The 23,706-nt window shown below is 40.9% G+C and overlaps 1 protein-coding gene across 1 annotated transcript in view; it reads right to left on the reverse strand.

The window, feature by feature from the left end:
- EIF2AK2 (eukaryotic translation initiation factor 2 alpha kinase 2) overlaps positions 1–23,706 on the reverse strand; it is a 36,676-nt gene that overhangs the window by 6,910 nt on the left and 6,060 nt on the right. Inside the window, 11 exon segments of the mRNA XM_039257210.1 lie at positions 2,584–2,712; positions 5,229–5,409; positions 7,363–7,479; positions 10,369–10,491; positions 12,107–12,169; positions 14,377–14,411; positions 16,247–16,340; positions 16,507–16,586; positions 17,822–17,948; positions 20,395–20,546; positions 22,994–23,111. Of these exon segments, the coding sequence (XP_039113141.1) occupies positions 2,584–2,712; positions 5,229–5,409; positions 7,363–7,479; positions 10,369–10,491; positions 12,107–12,169; positions 14,377–14,411; positions 16,247–16,340; positions 16,507–16,586; positions 17,822–17,948; positions 20,395–20,546; positions 22,994–23,111 (1,219 nt within the window).

A 23,706-nucleotide genomic window follows, 5' to 3' on the forward strand; every position in this document is an offset into this window, starting at 1 on the left:
ATTTTTTATCATGGTAAAATATACATAAAATTTATCATTTTAATCATTTTATTTGTTCAGTTCAGTGAAGTGTCTTCACAATGTCATGCAACCCTCACCAGTATCTATTTCCTAAACTTCTTCATCATCCCAAACAGAAACTGCACTCATTAAACAACTTGCCATTCTTCCTCCTTTAGGCCCTGGTAACTTTTGTTATACTTTATGTTTCTATGAATTTTCCTTCAAATAAAGGCTTATAGAACTCACCAAACTCCACACCCAAAAAACAAATAATCCAGTGAAGAAATGGGCACAAGACATGAACAGACACTTCTCCAAAGAGGACATTCCAGGTGGCCAACAGACACATGAAACATCCCTCATCATCAGGGCAATACAAATCAAAACCACACTGAGATATCACCTCATGTCAGTCAGAGTGGCCGAAATGAACAAATCAGGAGACTCTAGATGCTGGCAAGGATGTGGAGAAATGGGCACATCCATTATATTCCCACTGTTGGTGGGAATGTAAACTGGTGCAGCCCTTCTGGAAAACAGTGTGGAGGTTCCTCAAAAAATTAACAACAGAACTCCCCTATGACCTAGCAATAGCACTGCTAGGAATTTACCCAAGGGATACAGGAGTGCTGATGTATAGGGGCACATGTATCCCAATGTTCATAGCAGCACTCTCAACAATAGCCAAAACATGGAAAGAGCCTAAGTGTCCATCAACTGATGAATGGATCAAGAAGATGAGGTTTATCTATACAATAGAATACTACATGACAATGAGAAAAAATGAAATCTGACCATGTGTAGCAACATGGATGGAACTTGAGGGTATTATGCTGAGCTAAATAAGTCAGGCAGAGAAGGACAGCTACCATTTGTTTGCGCGTAGAGGTGGATTAGGAGGAACTTAATGGAGGACCATGGGGAAGAAGAAAGGGAAAAATAGTTGAGGAGAGGAAGGAAGGCAAACCATGAGAGACTCTTTAAGGCTGAGAACAAACTGAAGGCTGCTGGGGGTGGGGGAGAGAGGAAGGAGGGTAATGGGCATGGAAGAGGGCACTTGGGATGAGCACTGGGTATTATATGGAAACCAACTTGACAATAAACTATTAAAAAAATAAAAATAACAATAAAAAACTAAAGGAAAAAAATAAAAAATAAAAGCTTAAATCATGAACTATATGCTATATAGGGATAGGGCAGCTGCATATCTACATGAGGAAGATCAAGGCATATCTCTTCCTCACATGTATGCGAAAACTAATTCAAGTTAGGGTAAAGCAAAGCAAAAAACACAAAACATTTTCATAATCTGTGGGATAAAGAGCCTCCAAAATAAAAATGAGAACCCAGCAGCCATAAAGAAAATACTGATAAATATGACAACTTAAAACCTTTTATGCTACATCTTAAAGAAATAACAAGAAACAATCATCAAGGAGAACATTTCTATAATATGGTTAACAGATACAGAATCAATATCCAAAATATGTAAAAATTCCTTAGAAAGAAATTAGGAACAGATAACCTAATTAAGAAAAATGAGGAAAGGATATGAATAGAAAATCTGCCAAAAAGTTGTAAGTACATACATACATATATAGATGGCCTACCTTACTAAACATCTGAAAATGCAAACTAAAACACCAAGATGTTCCTCATTCATCACAGTGGCCAAAACCACAGTCTGGTAGTACCCTACTCTGATTGGGAGTGTGAAGGAGAAAGCAGCATTCCCTAATTTTGGGAGGATGGCATAATAGAATCACTTTTCTTGAATGACAATGTCACAGTACTTACCAAACTTGAAATGCACTTGTCAACCTATTCAGTAATTTCACTTAAAGGAACCTATCACAGACTATTATGGAGTAACTTATTTTTAGGGGCACCTGGTTGGCTCAGTCAGTTAGGCAATGGACTCTTGATTTGGGCTCAGGTCATGATCTCATGGTTGTGGGATTGAGCCCCAAGTCCGGCTCTGCGCTGAGGCATGGAGACTTCCTCTCTCTATGCCCCTCTCCCTGCTCGCTTGTATACTCTCTCTCAAAATAAATAAACTTAAGAAAAAGAAATACATGTTTTTAGAGTCAAAGATAAGGAGGAAAACATGTAAAAAGTTGGTAACAGCCTAAAGAAACACTCATCAATAAAGAAACAGTTAAATCAATGAAGGTATAGCTGTACTTCAGCCTACAATACAGTTGATAAAATGGATGTGTCAGATCCGTCTGTACTGATACAGAACAATTATGATACCCTGTGGAGTGAAAAAATATTAAGCCACAAAATAACATTACAGCCACTTATAAAAACATGTCTTTATATTTTTAAGTAAAAATTCTGTATATACATACCTATGTGTGTTTATACATGTTTATGACTCATAGAAAATAATCTAAAAGGATAAACAGCAGACTCTATGAGAAGAGTAGGAACAGAAAGTTGGGTTAAAGGGAATTTTCCACTCTCCTTCTCAATCCTTCTGAGCAGTTTTAATTTTATAAGAGGTGTCTGTTATCTTTATAATTAAAAACACAAAAGAAGTACAAACTATATAGACAGAAAGGAATGGGACCTTACCTGTTCTGGGCTCATGTATTGAAGAGTTCCTGTATTCGCTGTTCGCTTTACATAATTTTTCAGGGATGTCACAAGTCCAAAGTCTCCTATCTTTACTTGTTTTGTATCTACTAAAAATATGTTACTTGGCTACAAAAAAGAAAAAAAATCCAATATTTATTTTATAAGCACCAATTTGACAGACTGTTAACACATATTCAAATTATATTTAACAAGGGCTATTTTTATATTTCCTTATATCACATTTACTCTTACACAGGTAGCCCCAAGCAGGATATTTAATATCACAGGTCTTTAAAATGCCAGCTGAGGAAGTAAGGACTTCTCTGTCTGCAGAGAAGGCTTCAAGCATAGCTGCCTTCAAATATCTGAAGACATGTTTAGTGGGAGGTGGATTTACTCTGTACAGTACCAAGGGATGAATCCAGGACTAGAGGGTAGAAGCAACCAAAAGATTTGCTTTAATATATCCTAATATACTAATGGTGTGGCCCAAAGAATGGGCATTTGAGAGTCCCCATCTCAGGGAGTATTCAAGGTGGGGCTGGCTACCCACTTGGCAGAAATGTTGCAAATACGAGTCCAGGATCTGTTGGGGATTGAAGTCGACACCCTTAAGATCTCTTCTAAGTTTGAGATTCTCAGAATGAGTCTCTTATCAATAATGTTCTAAGATATTGTGTGCAGTGACTGTAGCAGTGAAGCTAGAAAAGTTAGAAGATAGAAAGAAGGTTCAGGAGTATTAAGGTCAGATCTTTGAGCAACTACAGACAGGGAGCAAACATTGTCTGCAAACAGACACCAGAAAACACTCTGTGACACAGGGCAACAGGAAGTATGGGGTACAGGCGAGAACTGGCAAAAGATGTGCTAGAGAAAGGAACATCCAGTGAGCACCCGTCAGTTTCATGAATTCATCCAGAGCGGCAGCCTGGGAGTTAATACCCAAACTTCTGCAGTTTTGCAGGTTACTTTATAGGTATATAATTGTGCTTAATTTGTCATTTAACTATATATATATCACCTCTTCCAAAGTGAAGGTATAGCCATTCAAAATGTATTCCTTTGAACAAAATTCTCATAACTTTCCAACTTCAAAGAGCATCTTCAGATGTTAAAGAAAAGATGGAAGTAGGTGGATTTCAACACAAAGGGCATGGGCATCCAGCTCCTGGGCAGACCAAAGATACAACACCTTTCATGGGCCAATTATTCCTGTGTAGGCCTGACAACTACAAATATGGGTCCTTCTTTTACTCAGGAAACTCTTTTGTTTCACCCCTGTTCCTGGCTATTTTAGATGAGTGGGATGAGCAAACAGCCAAGATATATAGAAAAGGTGCTTCTGCTGGATCCAGAGTGATCAGGAAAGGCTACATTAAGAAACTGAGATCAAAGAAGACAAACAGGAGAATGTTCCATGAAAGAAGAACATGACCAAAGCTTCAGTGATAGGATTCAGTATGGGCCAGTTTGTGATGGAAGTAGGCCAATCACAGGAAAGAGAGAGTGAGGGGGGCTGTGAAAAGGTGTTGTGTCTCTTCTTTCATTTTGATGAGGAGGTAAAATGGGAAAACAGCTCATCTAGACCATGAAAGAAGCTAGGAAGCCAGCAGAAAATAAGAATACAAAGGTATGCTACGTGTCCCAAGTTTTGGATTACAATTTTCCAATCATGGAGTAGGAGTGTCTAATCAAATGCCAAGAAAGTTCTAGACTCTGAACCCAGTAGCTACGATTGCCATCAAGAGTAATGGATAGGGGTGCCTGGGTTGGCCAAGTTGGTTAAGCATCCAACTTCATCTCAGGTCATGATCTCAAGTCCCGTATTGGGCTCTCTGCTGTCAGCATGGAGCCTGCTTCAGATCTTCTGTCCTACTCTCTCTCAGCCCCTCCCCCATTTGCTCACTTAGGGGAGCTCACGCTCTCCTGCTCTCTCAAAAACAAATAAACATTAAATAAGAAAAAAGAATAATGACTGAGAAATTAGGAGAATCATGTTCCCAAGACCAGTCATCAGAGTCCCTTCTGCTTCTCAAATAAGCCTGAGTAGCAGCAGAGGCAATGACAGCAGCGCTTCGGCTGTGCTAGCCACAGTCATTATTCGCAAACAAAGGTAGTTTACTAAAGCTACAGGTGTTTGCAACTAGGGTATAAAGAGCAGCCAGATAGGACCAGAAGTGTATGAACTCCTTCCTATACGGCTCATTGTCTCAATAAATTGATTTGTCCTGGGGATCCTCTGAGTGGTATTTGGGGTAAGATCTAGATCCATTCTATCTTTAGAGGATCAGAGATATTACTTCCTCAGGATTGTCAATCAATTCTAAAACTACAGAAGATACATTTTAAAATTACTACATCACAGGGGTACCTGGGTGGCTCAGTCGGTTGAGCGTCTGACTTCGGCTCCAGTCATGATCTCAAGCTTGGTGGGTTCGAGCCCTGCGACGGGCTCTGTGCTGACAGCTTGGAGCCTGCAGCCTGCTTTGGATTCTGTGTGTATCTCTCTCTGCCCCTCCCCTGCTCACACTCTGTCTCTGTCTCTCTCTCTCTCTCTCTCAAAAATAAACATTAAAAAAATTTTTTTAATAAAATTACTAAGTCATGTTTATCAATTCCTAACAAACTACATTTTCATTTACCTTAAGGTCTCTATGAATTAACTCATTGTGATGTATATAATCCACACCGGCTGTTATTTGTTCATATAATTCCAAAGCCAAATCTTTGTCTGGTGTCTTGCCTCTTCTGCTGTCAATCCATTGCTCCAATGTCCCTTTACCACAGAATTCCATTTGGATGAAAAGGCACTTAGTCTTTGGTCTGGATATAAAATTCACAGTATGTTATACGTAGCAATAAAAATAAATTTATAAAAAAATAGCATTTCTGTTTTAAATTTTCTTAAGAATCTCGAAACATATTGCAAGGCAGAAATCGAAGGGTACCTGGGTGGCTCAGTCGGTTAAGGATCGAGTGTTGATTTCTGCTCAGGTCATGATCTCACGGTTCATGAGGTCTAGCTAGCATCTGGCTCTGAGCTGTCAGCATAGAGCCTGCTTAGGATTCTCTCTCTCTTTCTCCACCTCCCCCTTGCTCACATTCATACATGCACGTGTTCTCTCTTTCTCAGAATAAATAAATAAGCTTAAAAAATGAACATCTAAATGTAAGAAACTTGAATCAAAATATAAAAAATCATTTTTTTATTTAACTCGTAAGTTCCCAGATGTCTAGAGCTTTACTTGTTAAGTAATTTATAAAGTATGAGCCTGCCCATTCTCAAATGGTAAGGGTGCTTGATCACCTTTGCTAATAGAAACGAATAGGAGCACCAATACAATGAAATCAAAGAAACCCAAATTTCAATACTACATAAGGTTCATTCTGGAACATTTTAATTCACTGTCGACCTACTGAGCATCTGTTTTGTGAAAGGCACAGAACAGTCACCTAGAGATGAGAAAACAAGTTAGATACTACCCTTGCTGTCATGGGGGCTGTAGTTTAATGAGACAGAAATACAGGAAAAACAAATCGAAAACAGTGTAAGGATCAGTTCTCAAAGAGAAATGCCAAAAATTGCTATGACATATACTTGTGAGGACTCATGTTGCTAACCATGCTTTTATATTGCTTTCTAAACTAAGTCGTATTCAATATCAATTTATTTTCTTTGACCTTATATTGGTTAGAAAATAAGAAAAGCAAGCCAAAACTTTCCTATAAGCTGAAGAAGTCCTGTCTGTATGCTGACGGTCAATAACTCCTGAAACTAATGATGAGGCTCTCAGTCACATGGGGTAGAGCTGGTGCTGGAGTTGGGAGTCGATGAATGAACAGGCCCTCAATGTCCTCAGGATTTCAGCGAGGACAGTCCTCAAGAAACACTGGCTGACTTTCAGAGGCAGATGTCAGCTCTTTGGAACCCTGCCGTCCTTTGTCAGGGGCTTACCTGAGACAAAACATGAATGATGCAAGGTGGGGCACCTCCATCACAGCTCATGGTCTCAAGATTATTTTCAATGCCCACCACCCCATATAAGTGGTGCGGTTGTATTCAAGAGACCCCTTGGGGTGTCTGGCTGGCTCAGTTGGTACAGCATGTAACTCTTGATCTCAGGGTCATGAGTTCAAACCCCATGTTGGGCATGGAGCCAAGGTACAATATTAAAAGGGAGAGGAGACCATTTGACTGCACCCTACCAATCAGGAGCCTCTGAGAGGGTCAGAAAAGTGTTGGTAACTGAGGAGGGATTTCTAGCTGTAGCATCTATAACGGGTTCAAACTTTCATCCTAAGATGGCATGTACAGCCCGGCCTGAGGTTGGGGTAAGTGAGCAAGGCTACACATTAAACAATGGAGACAAAAAAACTAAACTTGAGATTTTAAAAACTGCTGAGGACAGGGACACCTGGCTGGTTCCATTAGAAAAGCATGCAACTCTCAATCTTGGGGTTGTGAGTTCGAGCCCCATGTTGGGTGTATAGGTTACTAAAAATAATAAACTAAAAAAAGGCATAAATTTAAAAAAAGAAAACAATTGAGTACAATAAAACAATTTTTTAAAGCAAGTTTGGAGCAAGGGATGGGAGTAAGGACAAGATTATTCCTTGTTTCCTTACCTGGTGAATGGAAATGTAACAGTGTCTCAAATGGTATTTGTGGTTGGCGATTATTAAATGTAATAATTAATGGCCTTTTCTTGTGGCCCACACTTAGTAAATAACAGTTTCTTCCATTCTATTAGGGCCATGAGAATTCTTTTTAGTTACCTTGAAGTGTTAATGCTGTTCTCAGTATAGTAATCACTGCCAAACCAGCAACTGTAGTAGTGAACAATATTTCGGTGATTGAAGGCTGCCAAAGCTTTTACTTCACGCTCTGCCTTCCTGCTTTAAAGACACAGGGAAGATAAAAGTGTCAGTATCATCCCTGATACGAACGACAAGTCGAGTAACAGAAGACAACTACCTACACCCCCTTATGAAGCACTTGCCGTGGTTCCCACACCCTGAGTTTTTAGAATGGAAGCAAGAGACTCAAAAGGAAAAACCAAACATACAGAAAAAACATGGCTATCTTCACTCTCAACGTGAGAAAAGACAGTAACTAAATTAAGTTCAAGCATCAGACATTTTAAAAGCCATTTGTAGTCATCTTCGAAATCCCAGTCATGCAATTTTGGGTTGCGAATTCATACATCATATTTTGCTTAGCCTTGTGTTGAAATCACTTTGGATTTCATAAGCAAACCCTAATAGGGCAGCAAGAGTGACCCAAGCAACATGATGAACCTAATTCAAGATTTTAAGTGTGTAACAGAAATACACAAAGGAGATAATCTATGCAGAGAAAGCAAGACTTCACTGGATGTGTGGGAGCTTTAGAGTGATCTGGAGTCAAGAGCTAAGACAATTCTATGCTACATGGAAGAAGTAAATTTGAAATTTCAAGGAGAAAAGATAAGCAAACATTTTACAGTTCCATGTTTTAATTTGAAAAGTTCTATAACTACATGACATAAACTTTATAAAAATAAAGGATAAAAAAGTACTCATCCATCAACAGTCCTAACACAATCAGCTATTATTTTGGATTGTTTCTTATAGTCTTTCTTCCTATATATTTTTATATACTTGTAATTATAGTATACAGTTTTATCCTACTTTTCCATATAACAGGTTATCTTTACCATTTTCCTTGTTACACAATTTGTATAACCATCACGTATAAACATTTTAATGTAAGATTTCTAAAGTATAAAAATGTAGAGCAAATGGTTTCATGAACTGCTATCTGGCCTTTACCCAGATGAAACTGTTATTAATTCCCGGCCAATCTCATTTCATCTATGCTCTCACCCACTTCCTCATCGTCCCTGCATTATTCTGAAGCAAATTCCAGCATCATATCATCTCACATGTCAATATTTTCATTATATAAGCTTAGCCATTGAACAGGGGAGAGAAAAAAGCATACTTAATCATTTCTTCATTGCTGGACATTTGGTTTGTTCTAATTTTTCACTGTTACAAATGACATAGTGATTTACATCTTCTTTTATAACTTTTCCCAAATTTGGATAATATCCTTAGAATAGGTTCCCAGACAGGAAATCCATGGGTCAAGGTGTATAAATATTCCAAGCGGGGGATACAGGGCAGAGAGAGGAGGAGACACAGAATCCAAAGCAGGCTCCAGGCTCTGAGCTGTCAGCACAGAGCCTGACTGGGGCTTGAACTCATGAATCACAAGATCGTGACCTGAGCTGAAGTCCAACGCTTAACCGACTGAGCCACCCAGGTGCCCCTCAAAGTATATTTTTAACTGTGTTATACCAATTTATATAGCTACTAAAAATGTCCAAGATACTGTACTCTTATCATCATTACATAGTACCATTAAGAAAAATGCTACTGAATGTAAAGAACTGCACTTCACTCATGTTAAGCAAAATAATGTAAGGGGGGAAAAAAGCCTTGTTTTGATGCCAGGTGGACATGGCAAGGCATTGTCCATGGGACAGGAAGTAGGTGTGTCTGGCTGAGATGAGGAGTGGCCAGGACTCCATTCCTGCATCTCCTTTGCTCCCATCATTTTCCTTAGCTTAAACCCCTTTCCCATATCCTTGCCTAGTCCTTGGGGGAGAGATCCACCAAGTTACAAGTAATACAACTGTCAGAAAACAACAAGCAAGTCTGGTGGACTGGTGAGCTTGTGATTTAGTACCTATGTCCCACATGTTCTCTTTTTTGAAGGAGTTCTTCTATCCAGTAAGGGGAGAGGGTGGGAGTAAGCAGGTGGAGATAATACATGAAACAAACATAGGGAACACAAGGTCATCGTGGGAGCAGAGTGGATTGGCATTCGGACAACAAGTTCTAATTCTCCACCATGTTACCATAGCAGGGAGTGTCCAAAGATGGTCATCAATTTGTTTCCTCTCCATATGTACGTCCACTCCTCAGATTAAGAGATAGAGTCTATTTGACCTCCCCCTGAGTCTGAACTGGCCTCAGTGATTTTGTTTAACTGATATAATGTGGAACTTCCAAGACTAGGTCAAAAGTAGCCTTTGCTGTTCCCTCTCGGGATGACTTGCACTGGGGATGATCCTCCTTGGAACCTGGTGACTAGGTTGTGAGAAGGCCAGGTGACATAAAGAGACCATGCAGAGGTGCTCTGGTTAACAGCTGGACTTCCAGCCCACAGACAGCATCAACTGCTAGCCATATGAAACAGCCATTCCTAGTCAAGCTTTCAGATGACTTCTGACAGCAAATGCGTGCGAGACCCCATGTGAGGATGGCCCTGATGGCACAACCTACTCAGAGGACCAGGATGGAGAATAATACCTATCATTTTTAAGCCACTACATTTTGGAGTGGTGTATTACGCAGTAATAGACAAACGGTTACCTATTTACCTTTGACAAATCAGTTCTGATCTTTGGGTCTCAGTCTGCTAATCCTTCAAACAGGGAGAGAAGACCAGAAAATCTCAAAGGTCACTGTAAGCTAGATGATTCTATAACTTCAGTTTTCATTGAGACAAGCTCAAAAGGATGATCAATGGTATATCCAATTTTTTTCTGAAATGACCATAGTAAATTAGTGAGATCATTTCAGAGTAAGCCAAGCTCCTGATGATAAAGTAACATTTTTGAGGAAGACTAGACATAATAAATAATATGCTAATGAAGAAGAGAGACGCATAAAAAAGAATAGTGCAGATTCACACACCTTCTCATTCAAAGAAAGAAAACATTTACTACTTACTCGCTATCGTATTTAACACGTTTAACAACGTAAGTCTTCCCATCGATTTTGTGTTTTGCTTTGAAAACTTGGCCATATCCACCTGAGCCAATCAGTTCTATTTCTGTAAAATCGTTGGTAAACCTTGAAAGATAAATGCACGGTTATTCTGAGGTTCAATGGTCACCCAACCCTTCCACATTCCCTTAATGTCACTGGCAAAATGCACAGTACAAGAAACATGGCTCCCCCCTTCTAAATAAGAAGAGGCTACTCCACAGAGACTCTTGAATCACAAAGGATAGCTTCTTCCACTCCTGCTCCCAGACCACCCAGACCACCTCTGCTAATTACATCCAACTCCTGGCTGTACAAAAGCCATGAGAGAGAATTTTATCTCAAGTATAAAACTTCAGAAAGAAGTGCAGTCTTCTGTTCCACAGCTATCACCAAGCCGTCATAAGAGAAATGAGCATGTTCTCTGAGCCTGCCTAGGTTTGTAACTACCCGGTGTTCCCCTCTCTCTCCTGTCCTGCATTCCATCATTAAGCCCTGCCAATTCTACTTCCAAAACCTGTCCCTGATATGCGCCCACTTTTCCTCACCTCCAGCAGCTGCACACCAGTCCGACCTTCCATGAGGCCCCTGAAGAACCGTGCTAGCTTGGACATTCCACTTCCTCTCTCTCCTTTGCTCCAGTTCATGAGCCACACAGCAACCAGTGGGAAAACTGGAATATGACTGAGTTTCTCTATTGCCTCAATTCTCCAATAGCCTCCTTTTGCATTAAGCCAAAGCCAGCAAGCCCTTAGACGGCATAAGGAGTCTCCTGCTGGAAGGAGGCCCCATAAGGCGAGACAGTCTTATAGCACCGCGTCCTTGTTCACTGCGCTCCACGCACATGGCCTCTGCCCTTGAACTCTCAGTACCTTTCCTGCCTTCACCTTCCCACATGCTCTTCTTCTGCAGAACCACAGGGCCCCCTCACCTCCCTGTTCTAACTCACCCTCTAGGCCCCCACACCAGTGACTGCACGGGAAGCCTTGCCTCACCCCTCACGCTAAACCCAAGGTTCCTATTTCCACTTCTTACCATGTCATTGCTTCTAAGACCATACATTGTAATTACAGATTTTTCATGTAATTATTCTCCCCATAAAACTCTGAGAGGGTGGAAGATGTTTCTATCTGTTCCCACTCTGAATCCAATGCCCAAAACTGTGCCAGGCATGTATTAGGGACTTATGAAATGTTTGCTGATTCTTTACTCTTTTTTTTTTAAACTTGTATTCAGTGTCCTCCTGTTGCAAATAGGCTTCATTTGTTTTAGATGCTTTATTCAAACCCAGACACGCAATCTACCACAAGAGGAACCTTTTTTCTAAGTGAAACCTGGAAGGAGCTGGAAAGTGGGAAACAGATTCGGGTGGAGCTATTCAGATTCCTGCAAAAGTCTTTTCTAAAAAATCCCTGGTTTACAGATATAGTCACCTTCAATATTAAAAACTTCCACGGACGTCAGAAAAATTCACCTAAGGATCTGGTAGATCTACATTTACCACATTCCATCTGGATTCATCTAAACTTCACTTCTCCAGGAGACAATGATCTTTTGTGGGTCTGACTGTACTAAAAAAATTAAACTGTTCTGGCAGAAATATTATTTGCCCTGGCGAGTGGACAACGGTCCCTTAAGAACCTTTTGTCGAAGGAGCAAACATATCTGTAAACAGATTCTTTTTCACAGCATTCCCTCTTACCTGACTTCCACGGAGTACTTGCTGTCTTTTGTCACAGGAGAGTTAAAGGTAGGTGCCAAAGTTCTAAGATTTAAGACAAGAATATAAAACTCAAAACAGGAATCAAATATAATGTTACAGGAGGTTTTGTGTCATGCACTACTTTAAAAAAATATATATATATATGTATGTATTCAGTCAACTATTAGAATTACAGGGTAGAAAGTGTTCTCTTTCTCCTTTTTTAAACAAAAATTTTTAAATGTTTTAGTTATTTCTGAGAGAGAGACAGCATGAGCAAGGAAGGGTCAGAGAGAGAGGGAGACACAGAATCTGAAACAGGCTCCAGGCTCTGAGCTGTCAGCACGGAGCTTGACGTAGGGCTTGAACCCATGAACGGTGAGATCATGACCTGAACCGAAGTCGGACGCTTAACCAACTGAGCCACCCAGGCGCCCCTCCTTTTTCTTCATAAAACAATAAACTTAACAGTTCTTCTATGTCCACCAATGATTTTTCATTCCTTTTCTGATTCCTTATTGATTTATTTTCTTTGCCTGAACACATTTATGGCTGGGGTGCCACCAGCCTCCCCTTTCCTCCTTCTAGATTCAGAACCAGAGGAATTCTATCTGCTTACACAGTCACTCCAGTCATTTTACCCTTTGTACTTGATGCCTTACTGGCCGTGACACCTGCTTTTGGAAGTTCAAACTCCACTTAAAACTAACCCTCTTCAGGGGCACCTGGGTGGCTCAGTCGGTTAAGCATCCGACTTCGGCTCAGGTCATGAGCTCACGGTTTGTGGGTTCGAGCCTCACATCAGGCTCTGTGCTGACAGCTCAGAGCCTGGAGCCTGTTTCAGATTCTGTGTCTCCCTCTCTCGCTGACCCTCCCCTGCTCACGCTGTCCCTCCCCCCTCTCGGAAATAAATAAAACATTTTTAAAAAACAAAACTAAACCTCTTCAAATTGCTCTCTTCCCTCTAAGCCCTCAGGTCTTCAGCTTCCTTAACACCCTCTGCGCCATGATGCCTGATTCCTGTCTACGTCTTATCCACAAGGAAGAGCCTTAAAATTCTTCCTCTGTTGCTTCTTCTTCATCCACTTACTGGAACCATATTCCCTCAAACCTTGCCCACTCTTCCCATATGGTCTATCTTATAAACTCTCTCACCCTCCTCACTGTCACGATAGCCAGGGCTGATGGCCAGATCGCCTCACACATGCGCCTCTCCACCCAAACACCCACATCAAGAGCCATCTTTCCTTGGCATACCTCCTACTGTCCAGAAGATAGGTGGCTCATAATGGCTCCTACTGCCACCTTGCCCTCATGGCTGACTTATATTTACATCCTTATTTTTCTCTTCAGGAAAAGAAACCAATCCACCTGGGGTGCCTAGGTGGCTCAACAGGTAAAGTGTCCAGCTTCGAGTCAGGTCATGATCTCACAGTCCATGAGTTTGAGCTCCGCATCAGGCTGTGTGCTGACAGCTCAGAGCCTGGAGCCTGCTGCGGATGCTGTGTCTCCCTTTCTCTCTGACCCTCCTCCGCTCATATTCTATTTCTCTCTCTCCCCCAAATAAATAAACATTAAAAAAAAAAAAAAAGAAACCAATCCACCATCATTTATGTAACATTTAGTCTTTTTCTTTTCTTACCCAAGTCATCACGCCATCTCTACCCTGCCTGCCTATCTGTAAAATAACACACTTCACTGGAGATCACCTCCTCAAGCCCATGTCTGTCAGCCTCATCCAAAATAATGCCCTTAGGGGCGCCTGGGTGGCTCATTCGGTTAAGCGTCCGACTTCGGCTCAGGTCATGATCTCACGGTTCGTGGGTTCGAGCCCTGCATCAGGCTCTGTGCTGACATCCAGCTCAGAGCCTGGAGCTTGCTTCGGATTCTGTGTCTCCTTCTCTCTCTGACCCTCCCCTGTTCACACTGTCTCTCTCTCTCTCAGAAATAAATAAAACATTAAAAAATTTTTAATTAAAAAAAAGAACAAAATAATGCCCTTGACCAATGACTTTAGTGACACCCCCACAGGCTTTATGTCCAGAGTGTAGTATGTACATACATTCAAAGTTCTCTAAATATTTACAATTATTTGTTTGTAGATTTCAAGCTTTTGGTGATCCTTCACCATGCTTTCTACTTCTGAAACTCCACACAAATAAGGGTGTATAGTGCCCCAGAAATACTAAAGACCTAGTAAATAAGACTAACAAACGAAGGCTGAAATAAAACTTCATTTCAAAATACCTTCACTACATAAGGATACTCACCTTTTCACCTTCCTTTCATTACTTCTGAAATTATTCTATAATAAAAGAAAATGAAAAATAGTTTTAGATGATTAGATCAATTTTCTTGTGTTATCTTGCTCTTCTTCCTGCTGTACTTCTAGATGGTCCTGTGACTTTTTTTTTGGTCCATTAGATTAACACCCTCATCAACTTGTATACTTTCGTCAATCCCTACTTCTCGGGTTGGCTAGCTCAGTGTTCTCATCTATCACAGCAACCAGATATGTATGGCAGGAAGGACAAAGAAGTAGTCCCAGGGCATGTTCAGCAGAAGCACAGATTACCCTGTTACAGAACATGGCCTCCTGGTGACCCCACCCCCACCCCTCCTCCCCCCGCCGGCTGGTGGGCCTCAGCCAGTCATCTCATCAGTCTCAGCAGAGGCATCCACAGTGCTAATGTGGAACAGACGGAGCTCAGGGACCTAGGTTAAAGTAACTCTCCAGGTGTTTCTGATCTGATCAGTTAAAAATGGCAATGCTGGGCTGCCTGGGTGGTTCAGTTGGTTAAGCATCTGACTTCAGCTCACGTGATCTTGCAGTTCATAGGTTTGAGCCCCGCATTGGGCTCTGGGCTCACAGTGCAGAGCCCGCTGGGGACCCTCTGTCTCCCTCTCTCTCTGCCCCTCCCCTGCTCACTCTCTCTCTCTCTCTCTCTCTCTCAAAAATAAATAAAATTTTTAAAAATCTAAACTTTTAAAAAATGGCAAGGCTGATATATTCATTTTTAGCAAAAATTAACAATTAATAATGAACAATTCTCCACAATGGTTCTATCAACTTGTACTCCACCAGCAGCATATAACGTTATAACTGGAACACAGCTGTGTCAATATTTGGTACTGCCAGACTCAAATTTTGCCACGGTGATGGGTTTAATATGGTACCCAACTGTGTTTTGATGTGCATTTTCCTGATTACTATGCAGTAAAGCATCTTTTCATCTTTTGGTGCCTATTTGGGTATCTCTCCTCTGACCTGTTTGTTCAGATCTTTTGTACATCTTTCTACTGAGTTACTTTTCTTTTTCTTACTGATTTGTTTTTGCTCATTATACATAGCACACTTTTATAACACTAATTGTCACCACAAAAATTATCTGATTTTTAAAAATGTTTTGAGAGAGAGAGACAAAGCATGAGTGGGGGAGGGCAGGGAGAGAGGGAGACACAAAATCTGAAGGAGGCTTCAGCCTCTGAGCTGTCAGCACAGAGCCCAAAACAGGGCTTGAACTCATGAACTGTGAGATCGTGACCTGAGCCGAAGTTGGATGCTTAGCTGACTGACCCACCCAGGCACCCCCAAAATTATCTGATTTTTAATGTTAGTTCTGATTTTTTAAAACAGGAGCAGAACTGGGGTGCCTGGTGGCTCAGTCAGTTGAACATCCTACTCTTAATATCGGCTAAGATCATGACCCCAGGGTCTTGGGATGGAGCCCTGCGTTAAGCTCCGTGCTGAACATGGAGCCTGCTTAAGATTTCTCTCTCTCCCTCTGCCCCTCTCCCCTACGCTAGTTCCCATCCTCTCTCTGTCTCTCAAAAATAAAACAGGAGCAGAATTAAATTAATGGACCTTTTAAGTACTGTCTAATTGATAGATGAGAAACATGATCATAGGAACATATGAAAATAAGAAGGTAAGTAGGGAGAATGTGAGAGTGAATAGTGGAAGAATTTTGCATGTGAGGAATGAGAGTTAACAAAGGAGGAAGCCAGAATGCTGCCACATAGTAATATGAAAGAAGAGTGCATCAGATAATAGAAAAATTACGGTTGAGTACTGGAGGTAATTTTTAAATGAGGAAATACAAAGGAAACTAGTTAGGAAGCTACAGGCTAATACTATACCACAGGAGATGAAGCATTGTTTAGATTGCCCCCGTTACAACTTCCTCCTGGTGAATTTTCTGAGAAATCACTTTCAGGTGATGATTCAGAAGCACTAGAAGAAAGAGGAATAATTGTTAGTTTATGAATTCTGCCTATTTTTTAAATCAGTAATTGCTTTCTCTAAATCCTCCTTAAACATTAAACATTTTCATAAAAACGTGCACTTTCACGCAGCAATCTTAATTTGCTAAATATCACAGTTCTTTGTCCATACTTACAATATGCTTCTCACCAAAGAGTTCCTTCCAGAGTCACCGGGTGAAGTAATCACAGAACCATCTAATGCTGGGTTAGCGTCCTGAAAGAAAGAATACCCCTTAGGAGTTTTAAGGGTAATCAAACTATTTCTCCATACTGACTTAGTCTCTGTGTGCTTATGACCACATTTATTTATGAATGCTTGATCTGGATTTTTAAAAAACCCTGAGTGGGGTGCCGGGGTGGCTCAGTCAGGTGGATGCGCGACTCTTGATTTCGGGTCAGGTTAGGATCTCACAGTTTGTGAGTTCCAGCCTCACATCAGTCTGTGCTGGCAAGTGCAGATCCTGCTTGGGATTCATTCTCTCTCTCGGTCTCTCTGTCTTTCTCTCTCTCTGCCCTTCCCCCACTCAGGCACATGTTCTCCCTCTCTCCAAAAATAAATAAATAAATACTAAAAAACAACAACCCTGAATTGCCAACAGAACTTTGGTCTCTGGGGCCTCATGCCCTCATGGCCCTAAGGCACCATGGCTCACTGGTGAAACAAAATGGAGGAATCCTTTTGCTGTGTGACTGGCTGTTATGGCATCATCTGAACACAGTCTAACCTTTCCAGGGGAATTCTACCAAACATTTAAAGAAGAGTTAACACCTATTCTTTAGAAGCTGTTCCAAAAAATAGAAATGGAAAGAAAACTTCCAAACTCATTCTTTGAAGCCAGCATTACCTTAATTCCAAAACCCCCACAAAGACCCCACTGAAAAGGAGAACTATAGACAGATTTCCCTGATGAACATGGATGCAAAAATCCTCAACAAGATATTAGCCAACTGGATCCAACAATAACTTAAAAGAATTATTCACCATGACCAAGTGGGATGAATACCTGGGATTCAGGGCTGGTTCAATATCCACAAGTCAATCAATGTGATCCATCACATCAATAAAAGAAAGGACAAGAACCACATGATCCTCTCAATAGATGCAGAGAAAGCATCTGACAAAATACAGCACCGTTTCTGGATAAAAACCCTCAAGAAAGTAGGGATAGAGGGATCATACCTCAAGATCATGAAAGCCATTTATGGGAAACCCACCGCTAATATCATCCTCAATGGGGAAAAACTGAGAGCTTTCCCCCTAAGGTCAGGGGCATGACAGGGATATCTACTCTTGCCACTGTTATTTAACGTAGTATTGGAAGCCTGAGCCTCAGCAATAAGACACCACAAAGAAATAAAAGGCATCCAAATCGGCAAGGAGGAAATCAAACTTTCACTCTTCAAAGGGGATTTTAAAATTTCAAAGTTAAACCCAAAGGCAGTACATACCATTGAGGCTTCTTCTGATAGTATCTGCTCATACGCAATCTTAGCAGCTGACTGTTTAGCCTCTTGTTTAGTAGCACCTACACCAATACCATATTCTTTCTGTCCAACTCTGCATCTATAATGAAACCTAGGAGAAATGATGGAGATTATTTTACCCAAATAGCAAAAACCAGTAAATCTAATTTATGATTTAGAAACAAACGTGTATTAATGAAGACCCTAATATAATGTAACAGGTAGATTTACAGTTTGTAGCTTGTGTAATATAAATCTTCATTAAGATGCCTGACCAGTCTCCCAGAATAACCAGGATTGGTGACATCCCCTCTTGCATTTTCCAAGCAACTTCTCTTTGTTGCTTCATTGAAAGATTTGGTGAAAAGGGGACTCTGGTGATTTTTAGAAATGCCTTACAGGTTGGGGCACCTGGGTGGCTCAGGTGGTTAAGTGTTCAGCTCTTGACTTCAGCTCAGGTCATGATCTCACAGTTTGCGAGTCTGAGCCCTGCATCAGGCTCTGTACTGACAGTGTGGAGCCTGTTTGGGATTCTCTCTCTCTCCCTCTCTCTCTGGCCTTCCCCCACTCATGTTCTCTTTCTTTCTCAAAATAAATACACTTTTAAAAAAACTTTTAAAAAATTCCTCGGGGCACCTGGGTGGCTCAGTCAGTTAAGCTTCTGACTTCAGCCCAGGTCACATTCCTGAGTTCAAGCCCCACATCAGCCTCTCCGCTGTCCGTGCAGAGCCCACTTCAGATCTTTCATCTCCCTTTCTGTCTGAACTTCCCCTGTGCTCTTGCTCCCTCTCAAAAATAAATAAACATTTAAAATTTTTTTTAATTCCTCAAAGGTCAAAAGACATGGAGGTAGTGAAGCAAGAGAGAGAGATATCTGGTAAATTCTTCAGAGATGCTCAAATGGAAAGAAAAAGCTTAAGTAGGGAAAGTAGGATTTCTATAGGAGAAACAATAAGGTTATAGTGTTTGGTAGGGAATGGGGAAATCATAGATTTGTTCTAACTTCAGCACTTTCTGCCCCCCTCATCTTGTGCCCCCAAACCTAAGAAAATCCCCACAGTGTGAAGAAAAAACCCCCATGCTGAAGTCCACACACTCCTCATATTATACATAAGAATATCTGTGGTTAGGCAAGGACACTTGGACAATTACATGAGAATTATATTTAAGGTAGCAAATCAATGGACATGGTAAGTACCATAGAGTTACTATATATTGCTACAAAATATTACAGTATTATTTGCCATAGAGGCAAATACATCCAACCAGGGCAAGTCTTCCCGTTGGGCCCTGAAGGCAGAATTAGGTTGCATGACTGGAGGGTTTCTACGGCTCTTATTCTCTCAGGCACCTCTAGCTAGATTTCTTCTCTCTTCTAGGGAACTAATGTTAGAGTGCTTAATCCAAAGGAACCAAACAGGTGAGCAATGAAAAAACAAAACAGGGGCGCCTGGGTGGCTTAGTCGGTTAAGCGTCCGACTTTCGCTTAGGTCATGATCTCGCGGTTCGTGGGTTCGAGCCCCGCGTCGGGCTCTGTGCTGACTGCCAGCTCAGAGCCTGGAGCCTGTTTCAGTCTGTGACTCCCTCTCTCGCTGACCCTCCCCTGCTCACGCTGTCTCTCTCTCTCTACTAGAAATAAATAAAAACATAAAAAAAAAAAAAAAAAAAAGAAAAAACAAAACAGCCTCGTACTTTATTGAGATTGACCCACGCAATTCACTGTTTCATGCCAATGAATACTATCCTGCTTTTCCTTGCCCTGGTTCTGGCCTAAAAGGCATCACAGTAAAATAGTACATATTTTACTGAGTGAATTCCGAGGACGGTATCCTAAAGTGGTTATTTGGGTTATTTGCCATTCAGATATTTCTCTCTCTCTCTCATTTGCCTGGTTGGCTGTAGCCAAGAAACAATCCCCTTTAGGCTCATTTGCTTTCTGCTTTTCCTAGTTCTTATCTACTCTTTATCCTCACTTCCCAAGTCTTGGCAACTCTGAAGCTCTACTCAGTCCCTCCCATCATATTCCAAATATCCCGGTCTCCTCATAGTCTATGACTAAAACCGTTTCTTTTAATACCTGGTATTTGTCTAGAGGGTGACACCATTTCGCTGAATTTGTAGTACAAACACCTGGACAAACAGCTCTCTAATCTGATGATGGTAGAAGGACAGACCTTTTGCTTACACGTGTGGCACAGCCATTTTCACTCCCGCCGTGACCTCTGGGATGGAGACATCCCCACATCCCCGCACTTCCAAGCAGGGGCACCTCACACTCTCATAGATCTCCTGCAGTCTAAACCATCCAGATATACCTCAGAAAGAAATGATTCCCCAGATTTGATCTATTATGTTACATGGGTCCCAAGTCTTCAGCAATTAAGCATTTTAATATTTCAATTACAAAGATGTCCAATTCCGTATGAGTTCTATAAAACCTTCCATGCAGAATATACAAAAAAGAAAGGCAAATATTTCTGGAAAATGAGACATGAAAACAAGCCCATTCTATTGCTTAGATACAAGGAAACAGAAGGAAAAACTGAACTATGTCTCACCTTTCCGGTCCAGGTTCTTTCAATTCACACTGTTCATAATTTACAGGTAGTTGCTCCTTCTGGGCAAACCTATTGATACGGCCTATGAAATTCCCAGTGGATCAGAATCCTTCTGCTGAATTCATTGTTGGCAATGGTACAGAACTAACCACCTACAAAGAAAGAAAAATCGTGTTTAATACAGATAAAAACAAAAGTTGAACTATTTTGTTTAATAAAATTACTAAATAAATAATTTGAAAGACAACTGAGATTTTATGTGTTGCCCTACTCTACTACCTTGAGTAAAAGTCTAAGTATATATCTTTTTCTACCAGAAAAAATCCACAAGGAGAGGTGTTAACTATACGAGCTGCCATTTTCCTAAAGAAAAACAAAGTACTTAACGTTCTTGTTTATCCATGGGTAATACTATAACACTGTCTCACTCACTGTACCCTCTGTAAATCTCAAAAACGAAGACAACCAATATTGAAGTAAAGCCATATCCTGGATCACTCCTTAGTGAGAAAGAGGAATATAAGAGCACATTCCTGCCATTATAAAAATGGAATATACCTTTTTAAAATTATTAATCTGACCAAAGCTCGTCCAAAGCTTTCCTGTTTTATTAATCTTGTCAGAGAACTAACTTTCGGTTTTATTGACCGTCTTTATTTTTGCTTTATTTTCTCGTACATTAATCTCTGACCTTGTTATTATTTTCTTTCTTCTGCTTCTTTGGGGGAAAGTATTGTATTGTTATTTTTCTAACTTCTTGATTCGATTTTCTGGTTTATTAACAATTCATTAGTTTATAATTTTGCCTCATTTACTTTTCCCAATTTGGGTTACCAGGGTGACATCATCCAGTGAGCTTTTTCAGGAAAGTATCTTGAAAGTCAATGTTTTCAAAATGTTCAGGATGTGAGGATGATCCTCTCTTGTGCCACATATAAATGAGCTTTTGTCTCACGTTACAGCCATTTCCCAACTATCCCTTGGCTTTTAATGTTGCCATGGGCAGTGTAATATTTTTTTCATGTTTACATGTTTTTAAAATATTTATTTACTTTTGAGAGAGAGAGAGAGAGAGAGCACAATCAGGGGAGGGACAGAGAGTGAGGGAGAAGAGGATCCAAAGCAGGCTCTATGCTGACAACATGGGGCTCGATGGGGGGCTCAAATTCATGAACTGTGAGATCATGACCTAAGCCAAAGCCAGACGCTAACCAACTAAGCCACCCAGGCACCTTTTCATTTTTACATTTTAAATAATTTCCTTTCGGGGCACTTGGGTGGCTCAGTTGATTAAGCGACTTCAGCTCAGGTCATGATCTCACGGTTTGTGGGTTTGAGCCCCTCATAGGGCTCTGTGCTGACAACTCAGAGCCTGGAGCCTGCTTCGGATTCTGTGTGTGTGTGTCTCTCTCTGGCCCTCTCCTGCTGGTGATCTGTCTCTCTCTCTAAAAAGATGAATAAACATTAAATTAAAATTTTTTAAATAAAAAATAAATAAATAAAAATTTTAAAAAATTTAATAAATAATTTCCTTTTTCTGCCTGGATGCTTGCAGGATTTTGTCATCATGCCTAAAGCTCAGGGCTTTCCCACAGATGGATCGACCTTGTTCTTGGCGGCTCTGTATTTTTCTATTATCTGCTGAGTTGTTTTAATCTGCATCTAGGTCTTCCTTTACTTCAGAAACAATTTTTACTAAAATCTCTTCAGATAGCTTTTTCTGTACTCTTTACTCTGTTCTCCTCTTTGGGGATACCAAAGCTCTTGCTCAGGGCTCCTGATCTCCTGTCCTCCTGATATATCGGCCTCCTCACAGTCTCTCCATCTCTTTGTCCTTTCCCACTGCACTCCTCAGTCAGGTGGAGGGGTCCGGCCAGGACCTGTCAGCTCATGTCACTCTCTTTCCTTTCCCCATTCATTCAATTTCAGAGGCTGTCACTGCCATCAGCATTCTGAATAGGTCCAGTCAAGCTTTGCCCACTATTTCCTAGATGCACCTCTCATTCAGGGCTTCACAGAAATGGAGATGGGGAAAAAAAAGACTGAACTTCCAAATGTAAAAGAACTTGTAGGGGCACCTGGGTGGCTCAGTTGGTTAAGAGGCTGACTCTTGATATCGGCTAAGGTAGTGATCTCTCGGTTGTGAGACTGAGCCCCTTGTAGGGCTCTGTGCTGACAGCGTGAAGCCTGCTTGGGATTCTCTCTCTCCTTCGTCTTAAGCGCCTACCCCACTGGTGCTCTCTCTCTCTCTCTCTCAAAATGAATAAATAAACAAAAAATAAAAGATGGGGCACCTGGGTGGCTCAGTCAGTTAAGCGTCCAACTTTGGCTCAGGTCATGAGCTCATGGTTTGTGGGCTGGAGTCCCGTGTGGGGCTCTGTGCTGACAGCTGGGAGCCAGGAGCCTGCTTCACATTCTGTGTCTCCCTCTCTCTCTCTCTGCCCCACCTCCGCTCACACTCTGTCTCTCTCTCTCAAAAATAAATAAAACATCTTTTTAAAAATTAAAAAAATAATAATTATAAAGAAGAACTTGTGAATGGCTATACTCTGTATGGGTATTTTCTCACAGAGTAGTGTTAAAAAGGGCATTTACTCACCTTGCTTTCTTTAAGTATTTCAATAGCCAATTTAGCTGCAGCATTTTTGGCTGCCTTCTTTGATTTGCCTTCAGCTTCTGGATATTCTTTCTCATCTATGATAACTCGAAATGTAAACCTGATTACAAAGATAATATTCATAAAATATTACAAAATTCATACATTATCTAAAAACAAGTGTTCCAATTATACTCCCTCCTGTGACTACCCTGAAGGTTTTAACCCATTCAATATAGAATTTAAGCAGTTAGCTCCAAACACCGAATAGCATATCATCTTTGTTCTAAGGCTAAATTATAACTTTTTCTTTTTTTTAAAGTTTATTTATTTATTTTGAGAGTGACAGAGAGAGAGAGAGCAGGTGAGGGGCAGAGAAAGAAAAAGAGAGAGAGAATCCCAGTGCAGAGCCTGACATGGGGCTTGAACTCACAATCTGCGAGATCATGAGCTGAGCCGAAGTCAAGAGTTGGATGCTCAACTGACTGAGCCACCCAGGTGCCCCCATAGTTAAACTACTGACTTCAAAATTGTGCCAAAACTGCCATTTTCCCAGTTCATATTTTATGGACATATACCTTTAAAAAACCCCAGCAAGTTGAGGGCCCTGGCTGGCTCAGTTAGGAGAGCACACGACTCTTGATCTCAAGGTTGTAAGTTCGAGCCCCACAATGGATGTAGAGATTACTTAAAAAATAAAATCTTAAAAGAAAAAA

This window comes from Hyaena hyaena, unplaced genomic scaffold (assembly GCF_003009895.1).
Source record: "Hyaena hyaena isolate Hyena2069 unplaced genomic scaffold, ASM300989v1 scaffold_607, whole genome shotgun sequence".
NCBI classification, from domain to species: domain Eukaryota; kingdom Metazoa; phylum Chordata; class Mammalia; order Carnivora; family Hyaenidae; genus Hyaena; species Hyaena hyaena.